This window comes from Barbus barbus (assembly GCF_936440315.1).
Source record: "Barbus barbus genome assembly, chromosome: 4".
Lineage (NCBI taxonomy): Eukaryota > Metazoa > Chordata > Actinopteri > Cypriniformes > Cyprinidae > Barbus > Barbus barbus.
In genome coordinates this window covers 32,337,910-32,361,581 of record NC_136732.1, presented here as the reverse complement: position 1 = coordinate 32,361,581, position 23,672 = coordinate 32,337,910, and the positions used below count along the sequence as shown (strand labels likewise).

The window sequence follows — 23,672 nt, the reverse complement described above, 5'->3', positions numbered from 1 at the left end:
TTGTAAGTGTGGGGAATGCGGTAATACCATCCTTTAAGCGAATGCTCATTGCCAGCCGCATATTACTACAGCACTCTCTAGGAAGGCCGAAACACTGTGTAAGACATTTTATTCACAATTCCTGTTTTTATTAGAAACATATCTGCAATAATGAAATTGTTAGGAACTCAATTGCTTATAAAGACTTTTAAAGAAAAAATAAATAGTCACATTTATTATTTAAAATGTATTGTTTGTCCAGTGCATGTTAACAGGTACATTTATTTTTAATAATTATTGTAATCATTTTTCCACCTAATGTAGTTCATTATGCTAAAATTAGATTGTTGACAGTGGCAGAACGTAAAATAGAATGTGTTTTTAGTCATTTTACAGGGGCTAGAATGTGGCTCCTCAATCAGAATTTAGAATTTGACTAATCTGTTTTATAATATAGATTTGATCCAAAGCCTTGCACCGTTCTTCAAAAACCTACTGTGCTTCTATCACAGAAATTCGCTGCAGATTTGCCATTGGAAATTCAGACACTGCGTCACCTTTTCATTTTCTGATCTTTTTACATTCTGGCCTTCAGCCTGGCCTCCAAATATTTACCACCCCGCATTTATCAGCCCACGACGAGGGCACTGATGCATCAATTTATGGCGACGTCCAGAGCGAACGGTCTGAAAGCTGTGTTCCTTTGTAAGATTCTGCGTTTCGGCTCACCGGAGCCTCTCCTTCGGTAATGGTGGTTATATTCAACTCATCTATTTAGTGACGCAGTGAATGTACGTCTGCTCCCTGTAGAACAGCGAATGAGTAACAGGGCGAGTCATTAAAATGAAACGACGGCATGGGCTTGATTGGCCTGTCAGTAAGTCTGATGTGCTCGTATGAGTGTGTGACAATGACAAGAGGGTAAAGCATATGCTCTCAGCAGGGGTTACAAGACGAAAAATGACCATCTATGAATGTGTGTTTGTGAATGTTTATAAAAACAGGCTGAGAGTGAGTGTATGTGTACAAAGGAGATGGCGCTGAGCTGTTGTTCTAAATACAAACTCGCCCTGCACTTGATTTCATGACCCAGAGAGAGAGAGAGATGCAGGATGAGACAGGGATTGTTGAGTCTGAATTCACCTGAAATGGACAGAAATTTGCTCTCTCTCTGATTAGAGTGTGACAGTCTTTGAAGCAGCTCAGTGCTGCTGCAACCCACCCATAATCTTTCTACCCACACAACTTGCTTTTCTTTAGCTTCGGTCTCTCTCTCTCTCTCTGTCCGTCTCGTTGAGTAAATACCTTCTATTCCCATTCCTTTATGAGGAAGCTGATAAGGAATGTCTTTCATCCACAGTAGATCGCCTTGTTCCATCCCAGCTTAAGAGAATGTGTGAGTGTGTGTGTGTGTGTGTGTGTGTGTGTGCGCCCATGTGCGCACAATGATTTTGGGATTAAGTTTTTGCTGTAGCCCAACCACAACAATAGTGTCTGTCTGTGTACTTTTTGTGTGTTTGTTTTGTGTGTATGTCTACTCTATATATAGAGCTGCAATAATGGAGTGGTTCGAGATTTAGCTTGTACTTGCTAGAATGACCATCATGTTTTAACATAGAGTGGCTGAATTAAGCCAGATGTTGAACTGACCATATAAGACAGCATCAGAAAGTTATTTAAATTCTGTAACGTGACATATTTCCAAGTCCCAACGTTTTTAATTTAATTGGATTGCTTTTGTATTGTAATGATTTTATTGGTCCATTATCTGCGTGGCCTTGGTGTATCATGCAGCATTAAGGTAATAAGGCAGCATTTATTTGATCAAAGACACAGTAAAACATTAATATTGTGTAATAATATACTATTTAAAACAAATGTTTTCCATTGTGATGGCAAAGCTGAATTTTCAGCATCATTACTTCTGTCTTGGGTGTCACGTGATCCTTCAAACATAATTTGAATATGCTGATTTGGTGCTCAAGGAATATTTATTATTATTACCGATTTTTAATACAGTTGTATATTATTGTGGAAAGCGTGGTCCATTTTTTCAGAATTATTTAAAGAATAGAAAGTTCAAAAGAACAGCATTTATTTAAAAAAATAATAATTTTGTAACAATGTGAAACGTACTTTCACTTTTGATCAATTTAATGCATCCTTGCTATATAAAATTTCCTCCAAAGTTAGAATTTTAATGTTTAATATTTAAATCACATTTCATTTAATGTTGTTTTAATATCTGAATTTAAAGTCATTATGACATTGCATTTGCAACCCATTTTACTTCCAGAATGTTGCTGTGCTGGATTTCTGAATTATACAAAAAATGTAGAGTGAGACGTAATTTTATCTACCAGGAATTAATTAGATCCTAAATAGTTGATGTTTCATACCAGAATAAAGCAAGACCATAAGGATGCAGTCAGTTATGGAGGGGAAAATGTCCCAAGAATCAGGCCATGTTTATTTGAGCCTCTACCTGCTGGGACCTGAGATGGTGGATGAGACGTGGAGGCTGAAGGTCAAGTTCTCCCTTGAGAGCATCTATAATTTGCTATTATTGCCGTCGCCTTTATTACGTTAATGTTACTCTGCATTAAATTACTGTGTTAATTATTGACAGGTTTTTGGAAAGGCTGCATTGCTACAATAGCTTGCTTAAACAGATAATTGGCTATTGGTTAAAATTATTTATTTTGAAAAGGCACATCTTTTCAGAAGTGAAAAACATTTTGTTTTAATTTGCATATATTTTGATGAAACATAATGAAAACTATTTTTCCCTTTTGAAGAACGTACACTGATGAATTGTGAAATTAAGCATAGCATGTGCATTATGAAATATAGAGTAAATGTATTTTTCATGCTGACATCAGCTATGTTTTTTTGTGAAAGCAAATGGATTGTGTGTTATAATGTCAGTTTGTTGTCCCAGTGGTCACATCGAGCTGCTCACAATTATATTGACACATTTAAAAGTGGTTCCTGCCAGTAGTTTTTCTTTGTCACCTTGTCAGTTCTTTCTCCCTCACACAAGGGAGCAAGTCCTCAGTGCCAAATCATTTATCCTCTCGCATCTTCTCTGCAGTGGGAGCCATTTTAGTGCCACAGTTTCGCTGTAGTAACTGAGCCCAGAGGGGGCAACAGAGAAACTGCAGGACCAGCTTGAGCCAGCGTAACAAAAATAGTACCCCCTGTCCCCGTCCTCCAGGCCAACTGGCCTTTTTGGTTCCTCTCATCGCTGATGGGAAGGTGACTTTGGCGTGCAGCCACTGTTATCTCTGCTCTGCCTTGACTTGTAGTGATCATTGAGGTCATTAAGGGTAGGAGGAGGTCTAACTACCCCCTACTGGACACAGTGGTGCCAATGTTCTCTAAAGGCCCTTTAAAGTGGGGGTGTTGAGTCCAGCCAGTTCTCCTTGAGTGCTAATAGCCCACGTATGCACATTGCGCACACACTCAGAAAGTGTAAGGGCAGGGTTGATTGGGGGTAATTTGGGGATTTTGGAAGGGCAGCTATTTCGACTACAAATGTCCCTGGAGAGAAAGAGGGGAGGAGGGGGAGGGAACAACAGGGATAACACGCACACAATTGCACTCTGTCATGTGCACGCACACACACAGCATTGTTTTGTTGTGTTGGCCACATTGATACATGGGTGCACCGTGGGATGCTGGAGGTGTGTGCGGTGGCCTAGAAACATCATTACACACCATGGCTCCGGACAGGAGGGAGAGGAGGGTATGGAGAGGTAATCCTGTCTTTAGGCTTCTACAAAGAAGGTCAGTGCTGCCCATGGGCCCATCCTCTCCTCTCCTCATCATTTGCTCACTCCTCATGTTATTCCAAACCAATAGGGTTTCTTTCTTCTGTGGAACACCAAATGAGATGTTTGAAAGAATGTTCACGCTGCTCTTTTTCCATATACGTCTGTCATAACTGGGAAAATGTAAAGTAAATGTAAATGTTCATGATTTTTTCAACATTTTCATGACTCTAAAACTAACTTAATAGCCGCAAATTAATTGTAATTTTAGAAACACTGTATATTATAAAACGTATAAAACTATGAAAATGCCTCTAGATTGCAACAACAATAGACTGAGAATAATTAATCAGAGACAGAAATTTAAAGCTGTTAAACATTTTGATATTACCATTCAAAAGTTTGGGATTGGTTAGTGGGATTAAACAACATTAATACTTATATTCAGCAAGGATGCATTTAAATTTATCAAAAGTGACAGCTAATTTTTTTTTTATGTTACAAAAGATTTCTATTTCAAGTAAATGCTTTTCCTTTGAACTTTCTGTTCCTCAGTGCATCCTTAAAAAATGTATCATGGTTTCTACAAAAATATTTAACAGCACAACTGTTTTCAGAATTAATAATAAGGATTTTTGATCACCAAATCAGCATATTAATATCAATTCTGAAGGATGTGACACTGAAGACTGAAGTAATGACTGACAAAAATTCAGCTTTGTCATAACAGGAATACATTATTTTTAATAGAAGACAGTTAATTTTATTTGTAATAATAAAGAAAACTAAAACAATTATAGAGTGAAATCTAATGAAAACTAAACTGACTTAAAAAAATAAAATTAAAATAAAAGTCTTTAAAAAATTAAAAATAAAATATTTGTCTTTTTTTGGAGCTTGGTGGGGCATTTCATCTTTCATTGAATAAAAAGGCCGTGTGAACATTCTTTAAAATGTCTCCTTTTATTTTCCATAGAAAAAAGTCCTACTGCAAATATTTGCTTTCTGGTTGAACTAACCCTTAAAAGGTTAATTGGTTAGCCTTTCTTCACAAGTCTGTGCTTTTTTAAAAGCATGACTAAATCTTTAAGACAGAAAAGTAATTAGCCAGCTAGTCACTTAGGATGTAGTCTAGTTTAATGTCTGGTTTAAGTCAGCTAAGCCTGTAAGCCTCTTAGTCTGGAGATGGACTGATTGGCTTAGTATTGGATCTGATAAAAATCAGTGTGTGCTAGTTATGCAATCAAATATTATATTATCCGTGTTTGATGTGTTTAAATGCATGCTTATGAGTGAGAGAGAGCAAGAGAAAAAGATGAAGAATGCAACCGCTTAGATCTAACCGAGTCTGTTACATGGAAGGTCATTTCACTTAATGTGCTGGGGAATATATTTCCTGTGAGGTACACTAAGGCTACAAAAGAATAGAGAGGGCAAAAAGGAAACTCTAATGTTGTGTGTGTGTGTGTGTGTGTGAGAGAGAGAGAGAGAGAGAAAGAGAGAGAGACAGCATCTTCTATCACTAGTGAGCATTGTATTGGCTCTGATGCGCTCTGTCTGCCCAAATCTACTGCCTGAAGGTGAAGTCAATGCATCACCTTGACAGTGTTTGTGTGTGTGTGTGAATGTGCACACATTTGCATGTGTGTTTTTTATATCTATGTACATGCTTAACCTTCATGTTCACAAGCTTGATTTTTGCCGTTTTTATGTTTGAAGTCCCTATGGAATATATATATAAAACTTTTTATCTCACAATTGTGACTTTTAAACCCAGAATTGCAAGATGTAAAAAGCCAGAATTGTGAGATAAAAAGTTGCAATAACCTTTTTTTTTTTTATTATTATTACTGTGACAGAAACAATCACAAGATGAGATGTAAATTTAGAATTCTGAGAAAAGAGTCAGAATTGTGAGATATAACCTCAGAATTGCAAGATATAAAAAACTCAGAAATGTGAGATTAAAAAGTTGCAATTATGTTTTAATTTTTTTTATTTCTGTGACAGAAACGGGCCTCCATAGGTCCCATATGTGATGTACATATAAAAATTAAAAACAATAGTATGAGCTTATTTTCACTTCAGATTTGTGTGTGTTCCTCTGACCTAAACAAAATGTAATAATCAGATGTGATTAAAGCTTTACCCCTCTGTTTAACCAGTTTATATACACCTTTCAGAAATGTGGTTGATTGTAATGCTACCATGGTTTTTACTTAAGAATAATTTTGACCCCAAAATTGAGGTTAAACTTGAGTAACTGATGATTAATCAGCATTATGATTGGCAGATCACTTTATTACCAATACAATAGATAATGGCAGACATATACGTGAGTGTGTAAGTGTGTATTTGCATCTCTCTGCTGTGTTGTCTTGCTGAGGGCTTTTACCTGTTTGTCTGGATGAATCATGCATAATGCAACAGCTACAAACTAACACCACAGCACTCACAGGCCAGTCAGTGGATACATACATTGTGTGTGTGTATTATAATCACTAGGGCTGGGTGATATAATGAATATGATTTTGCTGGTGCTAATATGTTTGAGAATATCAGGATGATTTTAATGCGCTTTAATGATTTTAAACATTTCAGAGAATGTGTTATAAATGATCATTTCAGTAAACTGATTCAAAACTCTTCAGAGATTTGTTTGTGTTATCACACAGAAATCTTTTCCAATGTTTTAGTGAGAATGTATATTGCAGTCTAAAGGTTTGAGAGCATACTGGAAATCTTAAAATAAAAATGAAAAACTTTATTTTTGTTCAGATATAAAAATCTTTAAATATGTAAACAATAACAACAACAAAGCGTCAATATAAATAATTATGACATAAAATTAATATGTTAAATTCTGCATGTTTAGATCTTGATCACATGTACTTTTTTGTACAAAAGATTGGATTTTCTTGCCTCCACTGAAGCACGTTTTTTACTTAAATTGTTATGCTAATAAAATAATTTCTAATAAAATGCAAAATATATGCACTTTCACTAGTGGTCTCAGATTAAAAAGCAGAGAAAAATGACCCTTTATGTCATTTTAGATGAAATACATATTGTGATATTTATCAAATGTCATCTAAAGACAGAAAAATATTGAAAAGCAATTTTTCAGTTATATCACCCAGCCCCAATCACCACCAGAATAATTGTACTCATTTATGCAGCTTACAGCTAAAAAAAAAAAAAAAAAGGCAATGCTTTTTTTTAACATTCAGTATGTTCCTCCTGTTTCAAAAGAGAGAGATCAGGATAGAGGAAGAGAGAACAGAGAGATGGACAGATAAGAGCAAAATGAATGTCAGAAGTGTTACGCTTTGTGCTGTGCTTCAGTTAAATCACCAAAAGGCTGTTTAATAAGTCGACATGTCTTCGGTTAGCAGAGGGACCGCGGGGACCGTTTATAGCGGCGCGCGCTTGATGTCACGAGGGGGAGGACGGTAAATGAAGTCGCACAGATGTGCTTGTGTAGATTAATGTCTTCATTGAGCTGCCATTATTTGGCATGACGCATGAGGCTTATTTAAAACAATTACAGACCACTGCTGCCAAATTCAGTTCCCAACTCATTTGCCAGGCTCTCTGATAAAATGCGAAAGCAGCCTAAAAAAACACATTCACATGCAGGAAATAGGGCGAGTAGGAAGGGACATTTCAATGACATTATGTCCTTCAAGAGGTGCTGCATCTATTCAACTGGTAAATAGATATGCAAAAAGATCAAATTGAACACCTGCTTACTAATGAACCACAATGCTGTTCGACAGATAGATGGAGAGCGACCCAAAATGACAGGTACAGATACATAGATATCACTGTATGTTTAGCCCTCTGCCTGTGTGACACATTTTCCGCCATTTCCGCTGTACATTTGCATTTACGTTCACGCTCTCTGTAGATACATTCTTAGCGGAGCACTATAGAGGTTGAATAATGAGATTTTAAAAACACTTTTCCTTATCATGCTGCTGCAGTCTTCCACTGCATTAACGTCAGCCGCGTCTAATCTCTCTCGCTAAGTCTGGGGGGGTGTATATACTTTGTGCTTTTCTTCAGTAAGGTGTTTAATCATGTAATAAGTGATGTTTATTTTGAGGTCACAGCTCTTAAGTGGCTGCTGACACAGGAAATTACTTAATTTAAACAGGAAATGAACTCAACTAAGCTTCTGTCACTCCACATCACTTCATAAGTGGCTGTGAATGAGCGTGCGTTGAGGTGTCTGTGTGTTAAAAGAGCGAGTCAGACAGACAGACAGACAGACGAATGAAGGGGATGGAGGGAAGTTCTTTTCATGTACGACGTGTATGAAATTCATTCTATTACAAAATACCATAGTGGCATTACTTTGCTGTTTTTTATTTACTGCAACAAAATTCATACATGTTTAGGTGTGATTTAAGTGTCCAAATATTTTGGGGTCACTGTGTGTTTCAAGTAAATTTAAACAAATAAATAAACAAATAATCTTGCAATGTACTTTGAAATATTGTGAATATTATTTGGATTATTTGTTCTAATAATAATTTATTTGTAAAAAAAATATTATTATTATTAATAATATTAATAATAAAAAAATAATAGATTAAGAATGTTTTTACAATGGCCATTTTTACATGTTTACAATATTATTATTATTTTTATTTTTTTTACCAGAGTACTTAAAAACATTTGGACACTTAAGCCACCCTTAAAAATACATGAAATTAAACAGCATTTAAAAAATTTTTAACCATTATTAATTTGAATGTTATTATATTATTAAAATTTATCATTCAAATAATTAGTCGAAAAATAATATTTTCCACAATCAGTCGTTCTGATTGATAATGATTCTATTGGTTGTAATAAATGCTGTCTCTTCTAATTTCACAGTTTTTAATAAATAAAAAAAACGGCTTTTTAAAAATAATAATAATTTTTAAACATATGTAGTACGAAAAGAGCAAAACCTTTTTTAAAGAACAGTGTCTTATCAGTGTAACAACTGCACAGCCTTTGGCAAGATTTTGCTGTCGCTATCAGTCCGCTCTCTCAGCACACACACACACACACACACACCGTGTGATTGAGATAAGAAAACAGCATGCGCTCTCCCTCTGCATATATTCACCCTGCAGTCATGACGCTCAAAAATAAGAACATACTTCCTCTCTATTTCTCATAGCTTTCCTTGTCTTTTTCTTCCTCATCTGCATGGTGCTTTTTTCCATGTGCCGCTGTGGTTTACAGAAGCGTAACAGATGAATGAGTGTGATACTTTGATTTTATATTTATGTCCTGCAATTCCTGCTCTTTATCAATTTGATATCTGCAGTCGTGTACCAAACCTCTCACCCTCACTTCCTTCAGCCGGACTCTCTGGGGGAAAGAGAAAAAAGGAGTAATTTATCACTGTGCAGCCTCAGGGTGTTTAACACACACTTGCACACACACACACACACACACACACAGAAGCCTTAGGCTTTATTGTTCCTTTGTGGCAGATGGGTTGCCCGCTTTGCACCATTGGTTTTGATGATGCTCTCCCTCTCAGTCTCTCTTTCTGGAATGCACACGCTTACACACTTGCACACCTACTGAAGAGCCTTTATTTGCCAGAATGGCACATAAAATGTGTTTTTTGGGGCCATATGGTCTGCAGTAATTGAATGGACAATAAGTTAGTAAATTCTCCATATAGAGAGTTCTATATTTCCTTAGACGTTTACTTTTTTATGGGTATGTGTGAGAGTTATGGGTGTTTTAGAATTATTTTTATTGTTTCTAATTTTGTGTTGATTTTAATTTCACTTGTAAATAGAATTTATGATGTTAATGATTAAAGAAAGACATTTCTACGCACAGCACTCTACACTTGAGGCTCCTAGTCATGCTCAAACCTTCTGGCTTCTGATCTTATCATTTAATTACGTCGTTTATTGTCTCCTTTGGGCTCGCTAACACTATTTTCCGATTCTGATGCAGTAGCAGTTTGTACAGGTTACATTAGAAGTACGTTCACACTGCAGGCTTCACGAACAAATAATATTCACCTGCCTTGTTTAATTCACAAACAAGCTCTCTGCTGAATTTTGATTGAATGCAGTTGAAGATAAAGCTTGCTTATTGTAAGGGAAAAAAACATCATGCTATTCATCTTTGTATTAAAGTTTCATTTGCTGTGGTGAGACACAACTTGGAGACTGAAGGAAGTGCTTTATAAGCATTTTGATGCTTTTTGTTATGAAATGCACATGTGCCTTGGTGAGTGAAATTCTTGAGAGCGTACTCCAGACAGTGCAGAAACAATTTACATATAAACATTACCATACATACTTACAGACTTATACAGATGACAATGTGTAATATACACATACTTATACTCAGTAGTGTACTATTAGACATACTTACAGTTATCAATACACATTATACACCGTATGTACACTTTCTACGTTATGTACACATATATACACACAATAATATGCAAAGATGCAGCAGATTATACATAAACTGGATACGCAAATGTCATGGATGTGCATTGGATGGTATCCAGTGGTAGCAAAAACTATAAAAGCAAAAAATATAATCAGTATATAATATAAATACATTATATATTTGATTTCTATTGTATAGCACAAAATGAAGAAAACATTATGGATATCATGTTTGCTGAATATACCCAAAAGGTACATAAATTCATTCCAAGTATGTCTAGTAAACTGGTTTTTAATGCAGATGAGGCAGAAGCACTGTGTCGGCGCCTTCTGGATCCAAGCAGGGAAGATGATAAGAGGTTATTAAAAGAGGCTCTTATTTTGAATGGCAACTATAGGCCATCTTAATGAACAGGAAAGAGGCTCATACAACATTTTTCTCATGCTTTGCACCTCGCTTTCTCTCCATGCTTTTGCAAATGTATCAGCTAGATAGATAATATGCAACTGACAGAATCTCTTGTGTATAATATTGCTTATGCAGATTTGAGATATGTCAAGTAGAGATTTGTATTCAGAGTCGCTTTGAACATAAATGTAGATCAGTCAAGGTCAAACATTCTCTTAAAATTTGATCCTTGTATCTTTTTTGTGCAAGTGGTTTCAGTAATATTCTTCTTGTATTCGGTATGTGCATTACTGTTTAAAAGATTGGGGTCAGTAAGATTATTTTTAAGAAATTGTTTTTTTTAATCAGCAAGAAATCATTAAATTGATCAAAAATTACAGTAAAAACATGTATAATGTTTCAAAATATTTATATTTCAAATATACAGTATGATGTCCTTTTGCAGATGATTAGGGCTTAAAACAACATTAAATGAAATGTGTTTCAATTAAACATTAAAATAAACATTACTATTTCAAATTTGGGGTCAGGGTTTTTTTAAGAAATTAATTTTATTTAGTAAGGGTGCATTATATATATTTGGATGCTAAAAGAAAAGAGGAAGCAAAAACAAAGGGCATGGAGAAATCAAGAGTTTGGAAACTACCAGCGACACCAGCAACCAACAACGACCTGATCAGCTGAGAAAACAACAGTAATTGATGACAGACAAATCATAAAAGCTGTGAAAATGAATCCTAAAAGATGTGTCTGTAAAATCACCAACAACTTCCAGAAAGCTGGGGTGATGCTCTGACAATCGACTGTCCTCAGGAGACTTTGACACAGAATTACAGATGCTACACAGCAAGATGCAAACCTCTGACCAGCACCAAAAATAGAAAAGCAAGATTAGAGTTTGCAAAAAAGCACAAAGGTGAGCCAGAAGAGTTTTGGACCTGTGTTTATGGACCGATGAGACAAAGATTAACCTTTATCTAAGTGATGGGAAAGCAAAAATGTGGAGAGAAAAAAAAGGAACTGCAAATGATCCCAAGCAAACAGCCTCATCTGTAAAGCGTGGTGGAGGAGGAGGTGTTGTCATGGCATGGGCATGCATGGCTGCCTCTGGAACAGGCCCTCTCAACTTTACTGATGACTTAATGTATGATGACAGTAGCAGAATGAATTTGGAAGGGTACAAAACCATCTTTCCTACCAATATTCAAGAAAATGCCACCAGATTCATTGGGAAGTGCTTCATATTGCATCAGGACAATGACCCAAAAACACCCTGCCAGTTCAGTCAAGGAATTTATAAGGGCAAAGAAATGGAAAGTCTTAGATTGTCCAAGTCAATCTCCAGATTTAAATACAATTGAACATGAATTTCACCAGCTGGAGAGGAGAGTAAAGGCAGAAACTCCCCAAAACAAGCAACAATTGGGATTGGCTGCATTAAAGGCTGGGAAAAGTATTTCAAAGGATGAGACCAAGAGTCTGGTGATGTCTATGGGTCACAGACTCACTGCTGTGATTGTGCGCAAGGGATCTGCAACTAAATAATAGCTTTTAATCTTTTATATCTGCCTTATGTTCAACTGTCCCAATACTTATGTTCACATCAATGAGTGGGATGAACTCTAAAAGTGCTGTTCTTTTTATTTGGTAAAACATTTATGTGTTGAAACGGCTAATAATAAAATGTGACATTCTGTAGTTTTGTCTCATATTCATCTTTTAATCATATTTGCAAATGTCTTGACTCCACAGCCAACAGAGCTTTGTCTTTACTGTTTCAATACTTATGGAGGGCACTGTATATATATATATAAAATTTATTTATATTTATAGATTTATATTTTTAATAAATGCTGTTTGAACTTTCTATTCTTCAAATAATCCTGAAAAATGTATCATATTATTATTTCATATTATTATTAATAGGATGATTTCTGAAGGATCATGTAACACTGACATTTTAAAATATAGTAAATAGAAAGTAATTTACAAATTGCAATAATATTTCACAATGTTAAGGTTTTACTGTATTTTTTATTAAATAAATGCAGCCTTGTTGACTAAAGGGACTTATTTCAAAATCTTACTGACCCCAGACGCTTACATTTTCATAAATGATTTGTGAGAGGCTATTTGGAGCGCGCAAACATATAAAATGTTATTTTGAGACTGGCACATTTGTACATTCACACGCACACAAAAGCACTTCATTAAATTGAGATTTCTGGGTAGATTTGATTCGGCATGAGTGAACACATCATGATGTTTCATTAGGCATTATTATTCACTGGACACGCACTCAGCAACACACACACATGCACACACACACACAGCCAGAGACCCCTAATTACGTACTTGATTCCATGTAAGCTGGCAGGTGAACTGCAAAATGAACAGGCACACAAAAAATAACAACAAAAGAGCGGAGGAAGGCAGAAAAAAGGGGGACAGAATAGCTCTCTCTTTTCACTCTCTGATGCTTAATTGATCAAATTTTTGCTCATTATGCTCATCGTATTACATGTGCATCATCAGCCAATCAGATCTCTTGGTTTTAAAGGTCAGTGGGTGACCTCTGTGTTCTGGAAGGGTCTTCATGCTGCAACTAATTAATTCTGCTTGTTTCTGTTCCTCTCTGACACGCGGCTTCAGCAGAGCCTACAATCATTCCATCATTTCCTCTCTCATTATGTTCTTCATGCGCTGTTACGTCTAATCAAAACCGGCACGCTCGTCCTTTAGGATTGTTCTCTTGAAGGGAACAGAGAGAGAAGAAGTGATGTAGGGAAGGAAGGACAGAAAGAGAGAAAGAAAGACATGCAGGTCAGAGAGAGGTGGAAGGAAAGAGAAGGAGAGTGAATTGAAGAGATTCGGGAGTGAGTCCTGATTGTGGTTGCTGAAGAAAGAGAGAGTGGGGATTTGATTGAAATGTGCTATTGTGCAACGAGAGCACACCTGACTGCAGATTATTTATTTATTTATTTGGACTTTTTTTTAAGGAAGGAGGCATCAGACAGGCCTGAGGAATGGAAAGACGCACACAGGGATGCTTCCTGTCATGTAGCGTTAGGGCTCATGTTCCTTCACTGTATCTGAGTGTAGCCAAGTCAATCCCTTGACACCAGCAAACGAGATTAACTATTAAGCCCACTTTATTTCTCTATTTGTATTTCTTCAGTTACAGTATGTTCAGCATTCAACCCTATTTCATTATGTATCCCTCTTATATCTCATCTTACTGGTATATGCTTTAGTGGTTGACTGATATGAGTGTTTTAGGATGGTTAATGGCTGATAAAAATGTAAATATATACAGGATATATTAAGTCAAAGCTTATTTATTGTGACACTTTATAAAGCAGCAGAAGTTGACTTGAAGTACTGTTTAATATAATAAACAAACAAAATAGTAACACAAGGAAATAAATGTCAAACACAAATGTATTTGATTAAAAAATACAGTAAAAAGGTAGTGCTATAAAAATTGCCGTTTTAAATAACTGTTTGTATATGAATATATTTTCAAATGTAATGTATTCCTGTGATGCAAAGCTGAATTTTCAGCATCATTCCTCCAGTCTTCAGAGTCACACGATCCTTCAGAAATCATTATATGCTGATTTGCTGCTCAAGAAACATTTTTTATTATTATCAATGTTTAAAGTTGTGTTGATTAATATTTTTGTGGAATCCATGATGCATTAGTTTTCTTAGATTCTTTGATGAATAGAGTGCAAAATAACAGATTTTATTTGAATATTAATATTTCAAGACATTATAAATGCCTTTATTGTCACTTTTGATTAGTTTAATTCATCCTTGCTGTATAAAAGTATTAATTTCTTTCCAGTTTTTTAATAAAAAATTATTTATTTACTTCTTAATATGATATACTTATGTCATAATGAATTTATAATAATAAATATTACATATTATATGTTATATGAGAAAATAATATTATTGACTCAAAATTCGCTCACAATTTATTTATTTATTTTTTGCCGAGCAGGCAAGTGCTGATAATATCTAAATAGTAGTTATTGTCTCATAATTATCTTAGATGCTATATTGGTCTGCCACTAATATACTTGGTCAACAGTTATTTAGAAAGCCACCAAGATATCCAAATGTGGTTCTTTATCAAATCTTGTAACCATCTGGTCACCACTGAGGAGCCGAACATCAGCAGATCTCTGGTCCAACCCTGCACCGTCTGAGTTGGTACTGCTGGACTGACCAGGCCCAAAGCGGAATTTTTGTGTGCTTATTAAAGAGCTCCGGTGCGACCTGACACACACTGCAGCTAAACACTATGCGCTCGTCTCAACATCACAGAATGCAGCTCCCTCTTTGTCACTTTCTCTTGCATCACAGACATACAAATAGGCAAGCACAAATAAAACAAGATATACATGTGCATACACACAAACACACACGCACATGCCTGTCACCTTCGGTTTCGTCTCAAGATGGACTCGGGCAGGGTTTGCTGCCGCAGGATTTGTTTGTGAGTGTGTGACACTGAGCTTAGGTTGTGTGTGCGGTACATGCTGTAGGCTTGTGCGTTATGTAAATGGAAAGAGGGATGTTGGCAATGCCTTTATCCAAACTCCAAACACACACACTCATACACACTTTCACATGTACAAATATTTAAAAAACATGTGCAGTGGGGTCCAAAAGCCACATTTGAAATTCTGGGATTCAACATTTAAAACCTGGAAAAGTTTTTGAGACAAAAAATAAAGGAGTGTTTTGGTGTGAAAAGTAACAAGCATATTTCAGATTTTGCATTATATTTCTGTGACAGTACATTTTTGACATTAATCATGTGACACTGTACAGAAAGTCAGATGTTATTGCTTTTATTAAAGCTCAAGATGCCTCTTGGATCATCTCAACTCATGATGGAGAACATGATCATCAGATCTGATACAAATGTGTGGCGTATATGCAGTTCAAGTGCAGGATCCCACTGAATACAATATCTTGCAAAAGTTTGAAGTCAGTTTATACTTTTGTTCTGTTGTTTACTTAATTATCATCATATCAGATTGATTTCTGAAGAATCATGTGATACTGATGACTGGAGTAATGGCTGTTGAAAATGTAGCTTTGTTATAACAGGAATACATGACATTTTAACATAATATTAAAAAAAGAAAACAGTCGTTTTAAATTTTAATAATAATTCACAATTTTACTGTATTTTGATTAAATAAATGCAGCCTTGGAGAGCGTAAAACAATTATTTAAAAAACATTACCGACCTCAAACCTTTTAACGGTAGTCTGTTCACAAGCATTTATATTTAAATATATAAAATGGATGTGTGAGGAAATGAGTGTTGAAACAAAAGAGCAAATGAGGAAGGAATATGTGATGTGACATAGAAACACAGTGAGAGATGCCAGCTGGACTCTGCACTGATTTTGTGGCTATGTTTGAGAGGAAGAGAGAGAGATGGAGGGAGGGAGATAGACAGAGAAGCAAGAGCAGCGGATTCTGCTAATTACAGCTCTCTGGAAATCATAATTACGCCTTTCAAATGTTGTCAGGAAAGAGAGAGGGGGAAAAAAATCTTGTCTTTCTTTTTTGCTCAGTGTTTTGTGGTCCACTACATTCAAACACCAGCATATACTGGTGGTGGCACCATCTGAATTCAAAGCTTTATCTGTTTGAGGCCAAGAACATGTTCATTGTGTGGACGTGTGTATTTCTGGTTGAATATTGCATGCATATAACCACTTGTCTGCCTTTTCAGGGCGTGCTGGTCATTTATTTTGAGCTCCATTGAATTAGACAGATTACACACTGTCACACAGACATTTCTTTAGAACATGAAAATGTGATGGAATGAGGTTGCATGAGGCTTTAGGACTGAAATGTCCTCACTGAAACATCTCTGAAGTGCTTTGTATGTAAGTTTTAAAGAAATAGGAAATTAAAGAGAGAGTTCACCCAACAATGGAGATTCTATCATCATTTACTCTCCCTCATATAGTTCCAAACCCACTGGACTTTTTATATTCCTTAAAACAAAAAGGGCTTTTTTTTGTGCAAAGAAAGTGCAAACATGCCTAGTAGTTTATAGAATTTGGTATCATCTATATTCGAATATAAATTTAGGCAGATATTCACTGATAATCTCTTTTCTCTGGTAATCCCTATATGCACATATCAGATTGTGTTGTGATCAGTTAAGAATGTAAGAAACAATGATGTTTGACATCAGACCAGTGTTATTGTACTAGTATAGTATGTTATAGTGTATACTAAGTTCATTCATATTTTGAACATACATTTATACATACATATATGAAGAGTTTATTTGCAAAAACAGATAACTCAGTTTATTAATTTATTAATTTTCACCTTTTCATGTTTTTTATTGTATCATGTTTTTATTGTGTTTTATTGTGTTAGTTAGCTGTATTTTATTATTATTAATATTATTTAACCAAAACAACCCAACTGCAGTTTGATTGATATTAATTGGAATGCAGGATTAAAAAACATGATTTTTGAAAAAAAAATTAAAACGGAGTTATCTGTTTTTGCTAATGAACTCTTGAGTGGACAGTATCAGTGGGTAATGTTTAAATTTTGGACTTTTTTACACAATTTTAGTATGTCTTAATGAGACTTTTAATACAGAGTCACTTGGTCACTGTTCACTTTCTTTGTATAAAATAACAACAGCATCAACATTCTGCTAAACTTCTCTTTAGAAAAATCACAGATTTGGAAAGACATGAGGCTAAATAGATGATATTTTTGACACACAGTTTGAGCATATCTGTGTGTGTGTGTGTGTGTGTGTGTATAGTGAGGTGCTGGCTATGTGTTTACTCGCTCTAATAAATTGTCAGGGCTATGATTAATGTTGCACTTCTGTGAGTTGAAAGCATCAGTACTCTCTCTCTCTCTTTCACACACACACACACACAAAAATGTGACAGTTTGACATAGAATTAAATGACTGATATCAGGCCTCCAGTGTGTGTGTGTGTGTGTGTGTGTGTGTGTACTACACTGATTGATCTTTGTGGTAGGGTAAGTATCTATACGCTCCTAGATTTCAGATTCAGCCAACTGGAAAATGAGAAACCTCTACATCCCTGCTCCATTAGAAACATGATATCCCTGTAGACAAGCACACACCCCATTAAAAATCCCATATCCCATGGTGTCCATTTCACTGAGTGAGACACAGCCAGTGTGGTCCAGTCCACGCCCGATCAGTCAGATTAAGAGCATGTGTGTGTTTATATGTATGCATTATTAATGTGATCAATGCCTTTTCTCATTGTGTTTATCATTATTTATCCTTACAAACACTCATGTGGTTATAGAACAATCTGAAGAGCAATAGGACAAGCAAAGCTAATTATAATAGTATTCTTAAAATATAATGTATCGATCTTGCTCAGTCACAAACTGTATCTATATTGTATGTTAATATGTCTATGTTCTAGCTGCTTTGTAATATGTTTAAGTGTGTTAAAGAGTTTTTTGTCTGAAGTGTTGGGATGATATTCACTGTTAAAGTGCAAAAAAATTGCAGTATAATATATACTGTATATATATATTAATTTAATTAATTTATATTAATTATACAACATGTTTGTCAACTATCCATTCATCACGTGATGTACTATATTTGTAGAGTGTTATTTGTAGGGTTAGGCCAGATTGGGGCACATTTTACAGGTTTCCCACACTCATGAAAAAACTGGAAATATATTTAAGGGAAATTCCATTTTAAATTGTAATTTCCAGATGTGAAAAGATATATAATTAGATTTTTTATATTTTTATATCGAGTTATAAATGAATTTGCTTACATTCTCTGTGAATATTTAAAGCCTTAAAAAACAATCATAAACAACTTGAAATTTATTGTACAAAAGGGAAAAATATGTAAATTAAATAATAAATAATTTTTAGCTCAATATCAAAAAGTGACCAAGTTTATGTAACTTCATTTGTTTGTATATATATATATAGTCAAATGTAAAGATTCAGATTTTACAGACATTACTTTTCATTCTCGATCTTCATGCACTTTCAAAAAATCTCGTGAGATCCTTTCGGGCTAATTTATTATTATTATTATTCATGCAATATTAACAATTAATTCTGAACAGATATCAGAGCAGTCAATGTATTTTTGTGTCAGAATAATGATGGTTTAAAACTCATTCGATCCTGGTTCACTAAACTGTCTGACTGTTATTAAGTATCTCCCTTCTCTTCATTGATCATGGTGTTTGTGCACTAATTGCTTGATTTAAATACTCTCCTGTCGCTGGCCTGAACAGTGGCGATTTTCTCTTACATGTGTTGGTTGTTGTTGTTGCTCTTCTCAGGTACGTCTGCTCAGGGGAGCCCCCTACTGGCCTCATTACCGGTGCAGGGTCGCCCGCTGCAGACCCCTCTGGACCTGAAACACTTCCTGCCCTTCCGGCTCAGTGGCTCCTCCCCCCTCAGCCTATTCCCCAACTTCAATGCTGTAAGTTAATTTCCTGCACCTCACCTTCCCAAATGTGTCATCATTTAAAGTTAACTCAGAACATTTTAAAGGCATCGCGCTGGGTCCCAAATGTCAGCTCTAAATGTCAAGAACGATTCAGCAGACTGCAGGGTATTTTTAAAAGTGCAGAATGTTTGCAAAAAGGGCCACTAAACAGAGGTGTAGTGTGTTAGATAGTAATTTTAGATTTAAGACTCGAGCAGCGGCTCAGATTAAGATCTAGATTTAGTTTCGGACTCTCTGAGCACAGTTTTGGGGGCAGTGTGTGTGTAACAGGGTTCTCTTTCTTCTGATATACGCATTCCGGACACACTCTCACACACACACACACTCCAAGGGTTATATTTTATCGCATATATGGGTGAGTCTTTATCGCATATATGCACTGTTAATATATAGTCAGGTGCGAGTTCTCTTTTTGATCAGATCAGTCTGTGTGTGTGTGTGTGTGTGTGTGTGTGTGTGTGTGTGTGTGTGTGTGTGTGAGTGTACTACAGTGATAAATGCACCTGTCTCAACAGCAAAGTAGCTGTCAGTGACCTCTCTCCTCTCTTATCCTCCACTCCTTTCCTGTGCTTTCCTTACTGCTCCTCTCCTCTCCTCTTCTCTTTACTGCTGCTTTAGTATACTTTTCTCTGTTCTTCTTGTCTCTGCTTTCTCTGTTTTTCTCTGTATTACTGCTTTTGTCTTATTTTTTCTTTTCTGTTCTTGTGTCATGTCATCTCTTTACAGCTGCTTTGTCTCACTTCATCTCATCTAATATTAGCTATGTTTCCATCCACCTATTTTTATGCGTATGTTTGGGATATCACAAAAAATGCTGAATGGAAACGACAAGATGAGCATAAATTCTAAAAATGTGCATTAAAATGTATGCGCTCAAATAAGTAGGATACATTTCTTACCCGGTAGAACTACAAAAAAATGCATAAACTACGATGGAAACACTTACCGAATAAATTCCTTAATGCGCATCAAAAAAGACATGTGACTCCAATGGGACAGCATGAAATGGACCGTTTTCATTGCACAGCATCTGAAATGCTAGTTTTGTCATTCTAAAATGCTTGAGCAAAGTCTCGTCAAAGTGCTTTGTTATAAATAACTCCCAGAACTGCATTCTCAAACAACAGACTCCGAAAATAAGATAACATGACCGCATTTCGTCTGCATGCTCTGAAGCTCGTAATTTATTGAATACAAAAATTATTATATACAGTGCCTACTGCAGCAAATCAAAATTTTCTTCATGATATTTTGTGAAAGTTAATCAGGAACTGACGATTTTGTTCTCTTCAACTCACTGGGGGGAAACGGTGCTTTATTCGCAAATGTTTTATGCTATACTCCAATTTTGCGCATAAGTTTAATTCGTATCTTTGGATGGAAACATAGCTATTGTGTCTCCCTGTTGATAGAATCCTTTTCATTTCATGATGTGTCGTCTCTTGTCTCATCTTCTGATGGTTTTGTCTTCTCTCTCTGTCTCCTTCTCTTCGCATCTTGTGTTGTCTCATCTTGTCTCTTTTATTTTCTTCGTTTTTATTGCTCCTCTTCTCATCTTGTGTTGTCTTCTTATTGTCTCTAGTTGTCTCATCTTCTGATGGTTTTGTCTTCTCTCCATGTCTCCTCGTTGTCTTCTCTTCCTAGTTTGCGTTGCTTCATCTCATCCCATCTGTTAATTTCTCTTTTTTTTCTAATTTCTCTGGAATTTACTGCTTTGCTTCTTGTCTCATCATTTCTTTTTTGCCTCTTTTCATCTCTTCTTGCTTCTTTTTTTATTTTACTGCTAGACCCTTTATCTTGGCTCATCTTGGCTCGTCTCTTCTTGCCTCATCTTTTCTTGTCTCTTCTGTGCTTGTTTCTTCTCATTTCTTCTTGTTTAATCTCTTCTTTTGTTTTCACTGCTCCTCATCTCTTCTCTTCTCATCTCATTTCTCATCTTTTTATTGCATCTTTTCTCTACTCATCTCATGTATTTTCCTCTTGTCTTTTTTATTATTTCTCATCTTTTTACTGTTTCTTTTGTCCTCTGCTCTGCTCATCATATCTTCTCTCTTCTCTCATCACTTCTCTATGGTTTCATCGTCTCTTGTCTCATTTCATCTCATCATCTCCTTCATTCCTGCATTAATATCATGCTCCACCATCTCCTGACCCTCTCCAGTACTCAGAGTCAACAATAGGCGGCTTCATCAGACACATACACTCACTGACACACACACACATTGACCTGGCCGCGTCCCAGCCGGTCAGGGATGACTGCGGATGAACAACAAGAACATTCTTGAGGCTCTAAAACAAATAGACGTGCGACGAGCTGCAGAGTCATTGTGATGTGGTGTGTGTTCCCATGGCGAGGGAGGGCGTCAAGGGAAAGTCCCTTGGCCCCGGGCGTCAGGAATGTGTTTGAATGAGCAGAGAGTGAGTTTGTTGATTCTAAGTGATTTGAATGTATATATATATATATATATATATATATATATATATATATATATATATATTTATTTTTATTTTTTTCAGTTCATTTTAACTTCATTTTCTCACCCCTCCCTCAGATGGACCCGGTGCAGAAGGCTGTGATAAACCATACGTTTGGTGTTCCTCAGTCCCTGAAGAAAAAACAGGTCATCTCATGCAATATCTGCCACCTGCGCTTCAACTCCACGGTTAGTGTGTAGTGTGTGTGTGTTTTACCCTCTGCATTTGTGATGACAGACAGTCAACATCACACTGGACGGGTAAAAGCTGTTTCATCCCTTACAGCATTTATCCTCTTTCTTTCTTTCTCTCTTTCTTTCTATCTTTCTTTCCTTCTTTCCTTCTTTCTTTGGTTTTCTCACTTTATCTTTGATAATGTGAAATTATCACAGTCCCTTTAACATCCCTCTCTCTTTCTCTGTCTCTCTCTCTCTCTCTCACACACACACACACACACACAAGCACAAACACATTTAACTAGTTAAATGTTACTTCCCATTGACTTCAATTTTATTATTACAAATTACGGCAGACTTACTGTAACCCAATCCCTATTAAGCAATATAAGGCACTATATTGAATACAGTATAGCACAGCCTTAAGTCTCTCATTGCTTAAATAAAATTGGTGCTACATAAAATAAAAGACAGACATTTTCATTTAAATATTTTATTGAAATATGTTCACCCCAAAATGAAAATTCTGTCATTATTTGTACTTCTATGTCGTTCCCAACCCATATGCTGTTCTTTTTCCATTGAGCACAAAAATATATTTTTAAAAATCTTCATACAGTTAATTTGGATACAAAATTTCATGGTGATCATGGCTGTTAAGCACTGTAAAAGTGGTTCATATGACTCACATGCTATATTTTGAGTCATATTTTAGCTTTGCAAGAAAAACTAAATGTAGGTCGCTGAAAATCGTCCCCTCTGCTCCAACTCATTCACATTTAGTTGTAACACACAAGACACCTTTATTGGATCCCAAGATGTGTCCCAGTGAAATTTCCCAGTGAGGTTCAGGAATATAACTACCAAAATGTCAGCCTGTTCCTCAATCAAAGCTAGTATATTAGTTAGGAAGATTTTAAATATAATGTGTCATAAGAACCACATTCATGAAATCAGTCTTACCAGTCAAAATCACCAGCCCCTCATCCCTTATCCATTTTTTGTTTGTTCCATGGCAAATAAAATAATTCATACACATTTAGAGTACAGCTTTTTATGTTTGTTTATTATATGTAAATAACTTGATCCAGGCAGCTTTAACAGCCTTTGTTGTTTCTGGCAAGTCCAGTGCTGCGTTGGACAGCGTGTTTGAGTGGAGAGAAGATCCTCGCAACTGAGATGATGTGCATGAAAAATGAAAGCATGCTTATCTCCATTGCCAGATTCATGCTGCTTTTGTTGTCATAAAGAGTTATGTCCCACTCACTTGTAGTGTCTGTAAGCTTCTGGGTGACACTTGATCAGTTTCAGGGCAGTTTGCAAGAATTTTGATGACTGTATTTTCATTTTTGGGGGTAATGTTCTGTCACTCTATTGCTTGTTTTTTTTCAAAGGTTTATATAATATACACATAAATATATATATATATATATATATATATATATATATATATATATATACAGTCATGGCCAAAAATATCGGCACCCTTGGTAAATATGATCAAAGGAGGCTGTGGAAATTAATCGGCATTGTTAATCCTTTTGATCTTTTATTTTAAAAAAATCACAAAAATCTAACCTTTCATTGGATAATAAGAATTTAATCTAGGCCCCCTAGTAATTCTTATGAGTAAAATATCTCTGAAGTATATTCCCATTCATATTCACAATTTTGAGCACTTCAGGGTGATTATGAACATGAAATTATCCAGCCATGGCTTCCTGTTTCACAGAAATATAAAAAATGAGAGAAAACAAAGCCCAAATAATAAAAAAAGCCCCTTAATCATCCATCACAATGAGAAAAAACTAAGAATATATTTCTGATGTGCAGCAAAACATAATTGAGCTTCACAAATTAGTGAAGTGGCTTTAAGAAAAGAGCTAGAGC

The 23,672-nt window shown here is 35.7% G+C and overlaps 1 protein-coding gene across 2 annotated transcripts in view; it reads left to right on the top strand.

Annotated features, from left to right (window-relative positions):
• Positions 1–23,672, top strand: part of LOC306861983 (zinc finger protein 385D-like) — a 115,555-nt gene that overhangs the window by 68,008 nt on the left and 23,875 nt on the right. For both annotated transcript variants that reach the window (XM_079404543.1, XM_079404542.1), the window contains exons 3-4: positions 18,962–19,104; positions 21,684–21,794. In XM_079404543.1, the coding sequence (XP_079260669.1) occupies positions 18,962–19,104; positions 21,684–21,794 (254 nt within the window). The remainder of the gene's footprint in view (positions 1–18,961; positions 19,105–21,683; positions 21,795–23,672) is intronic.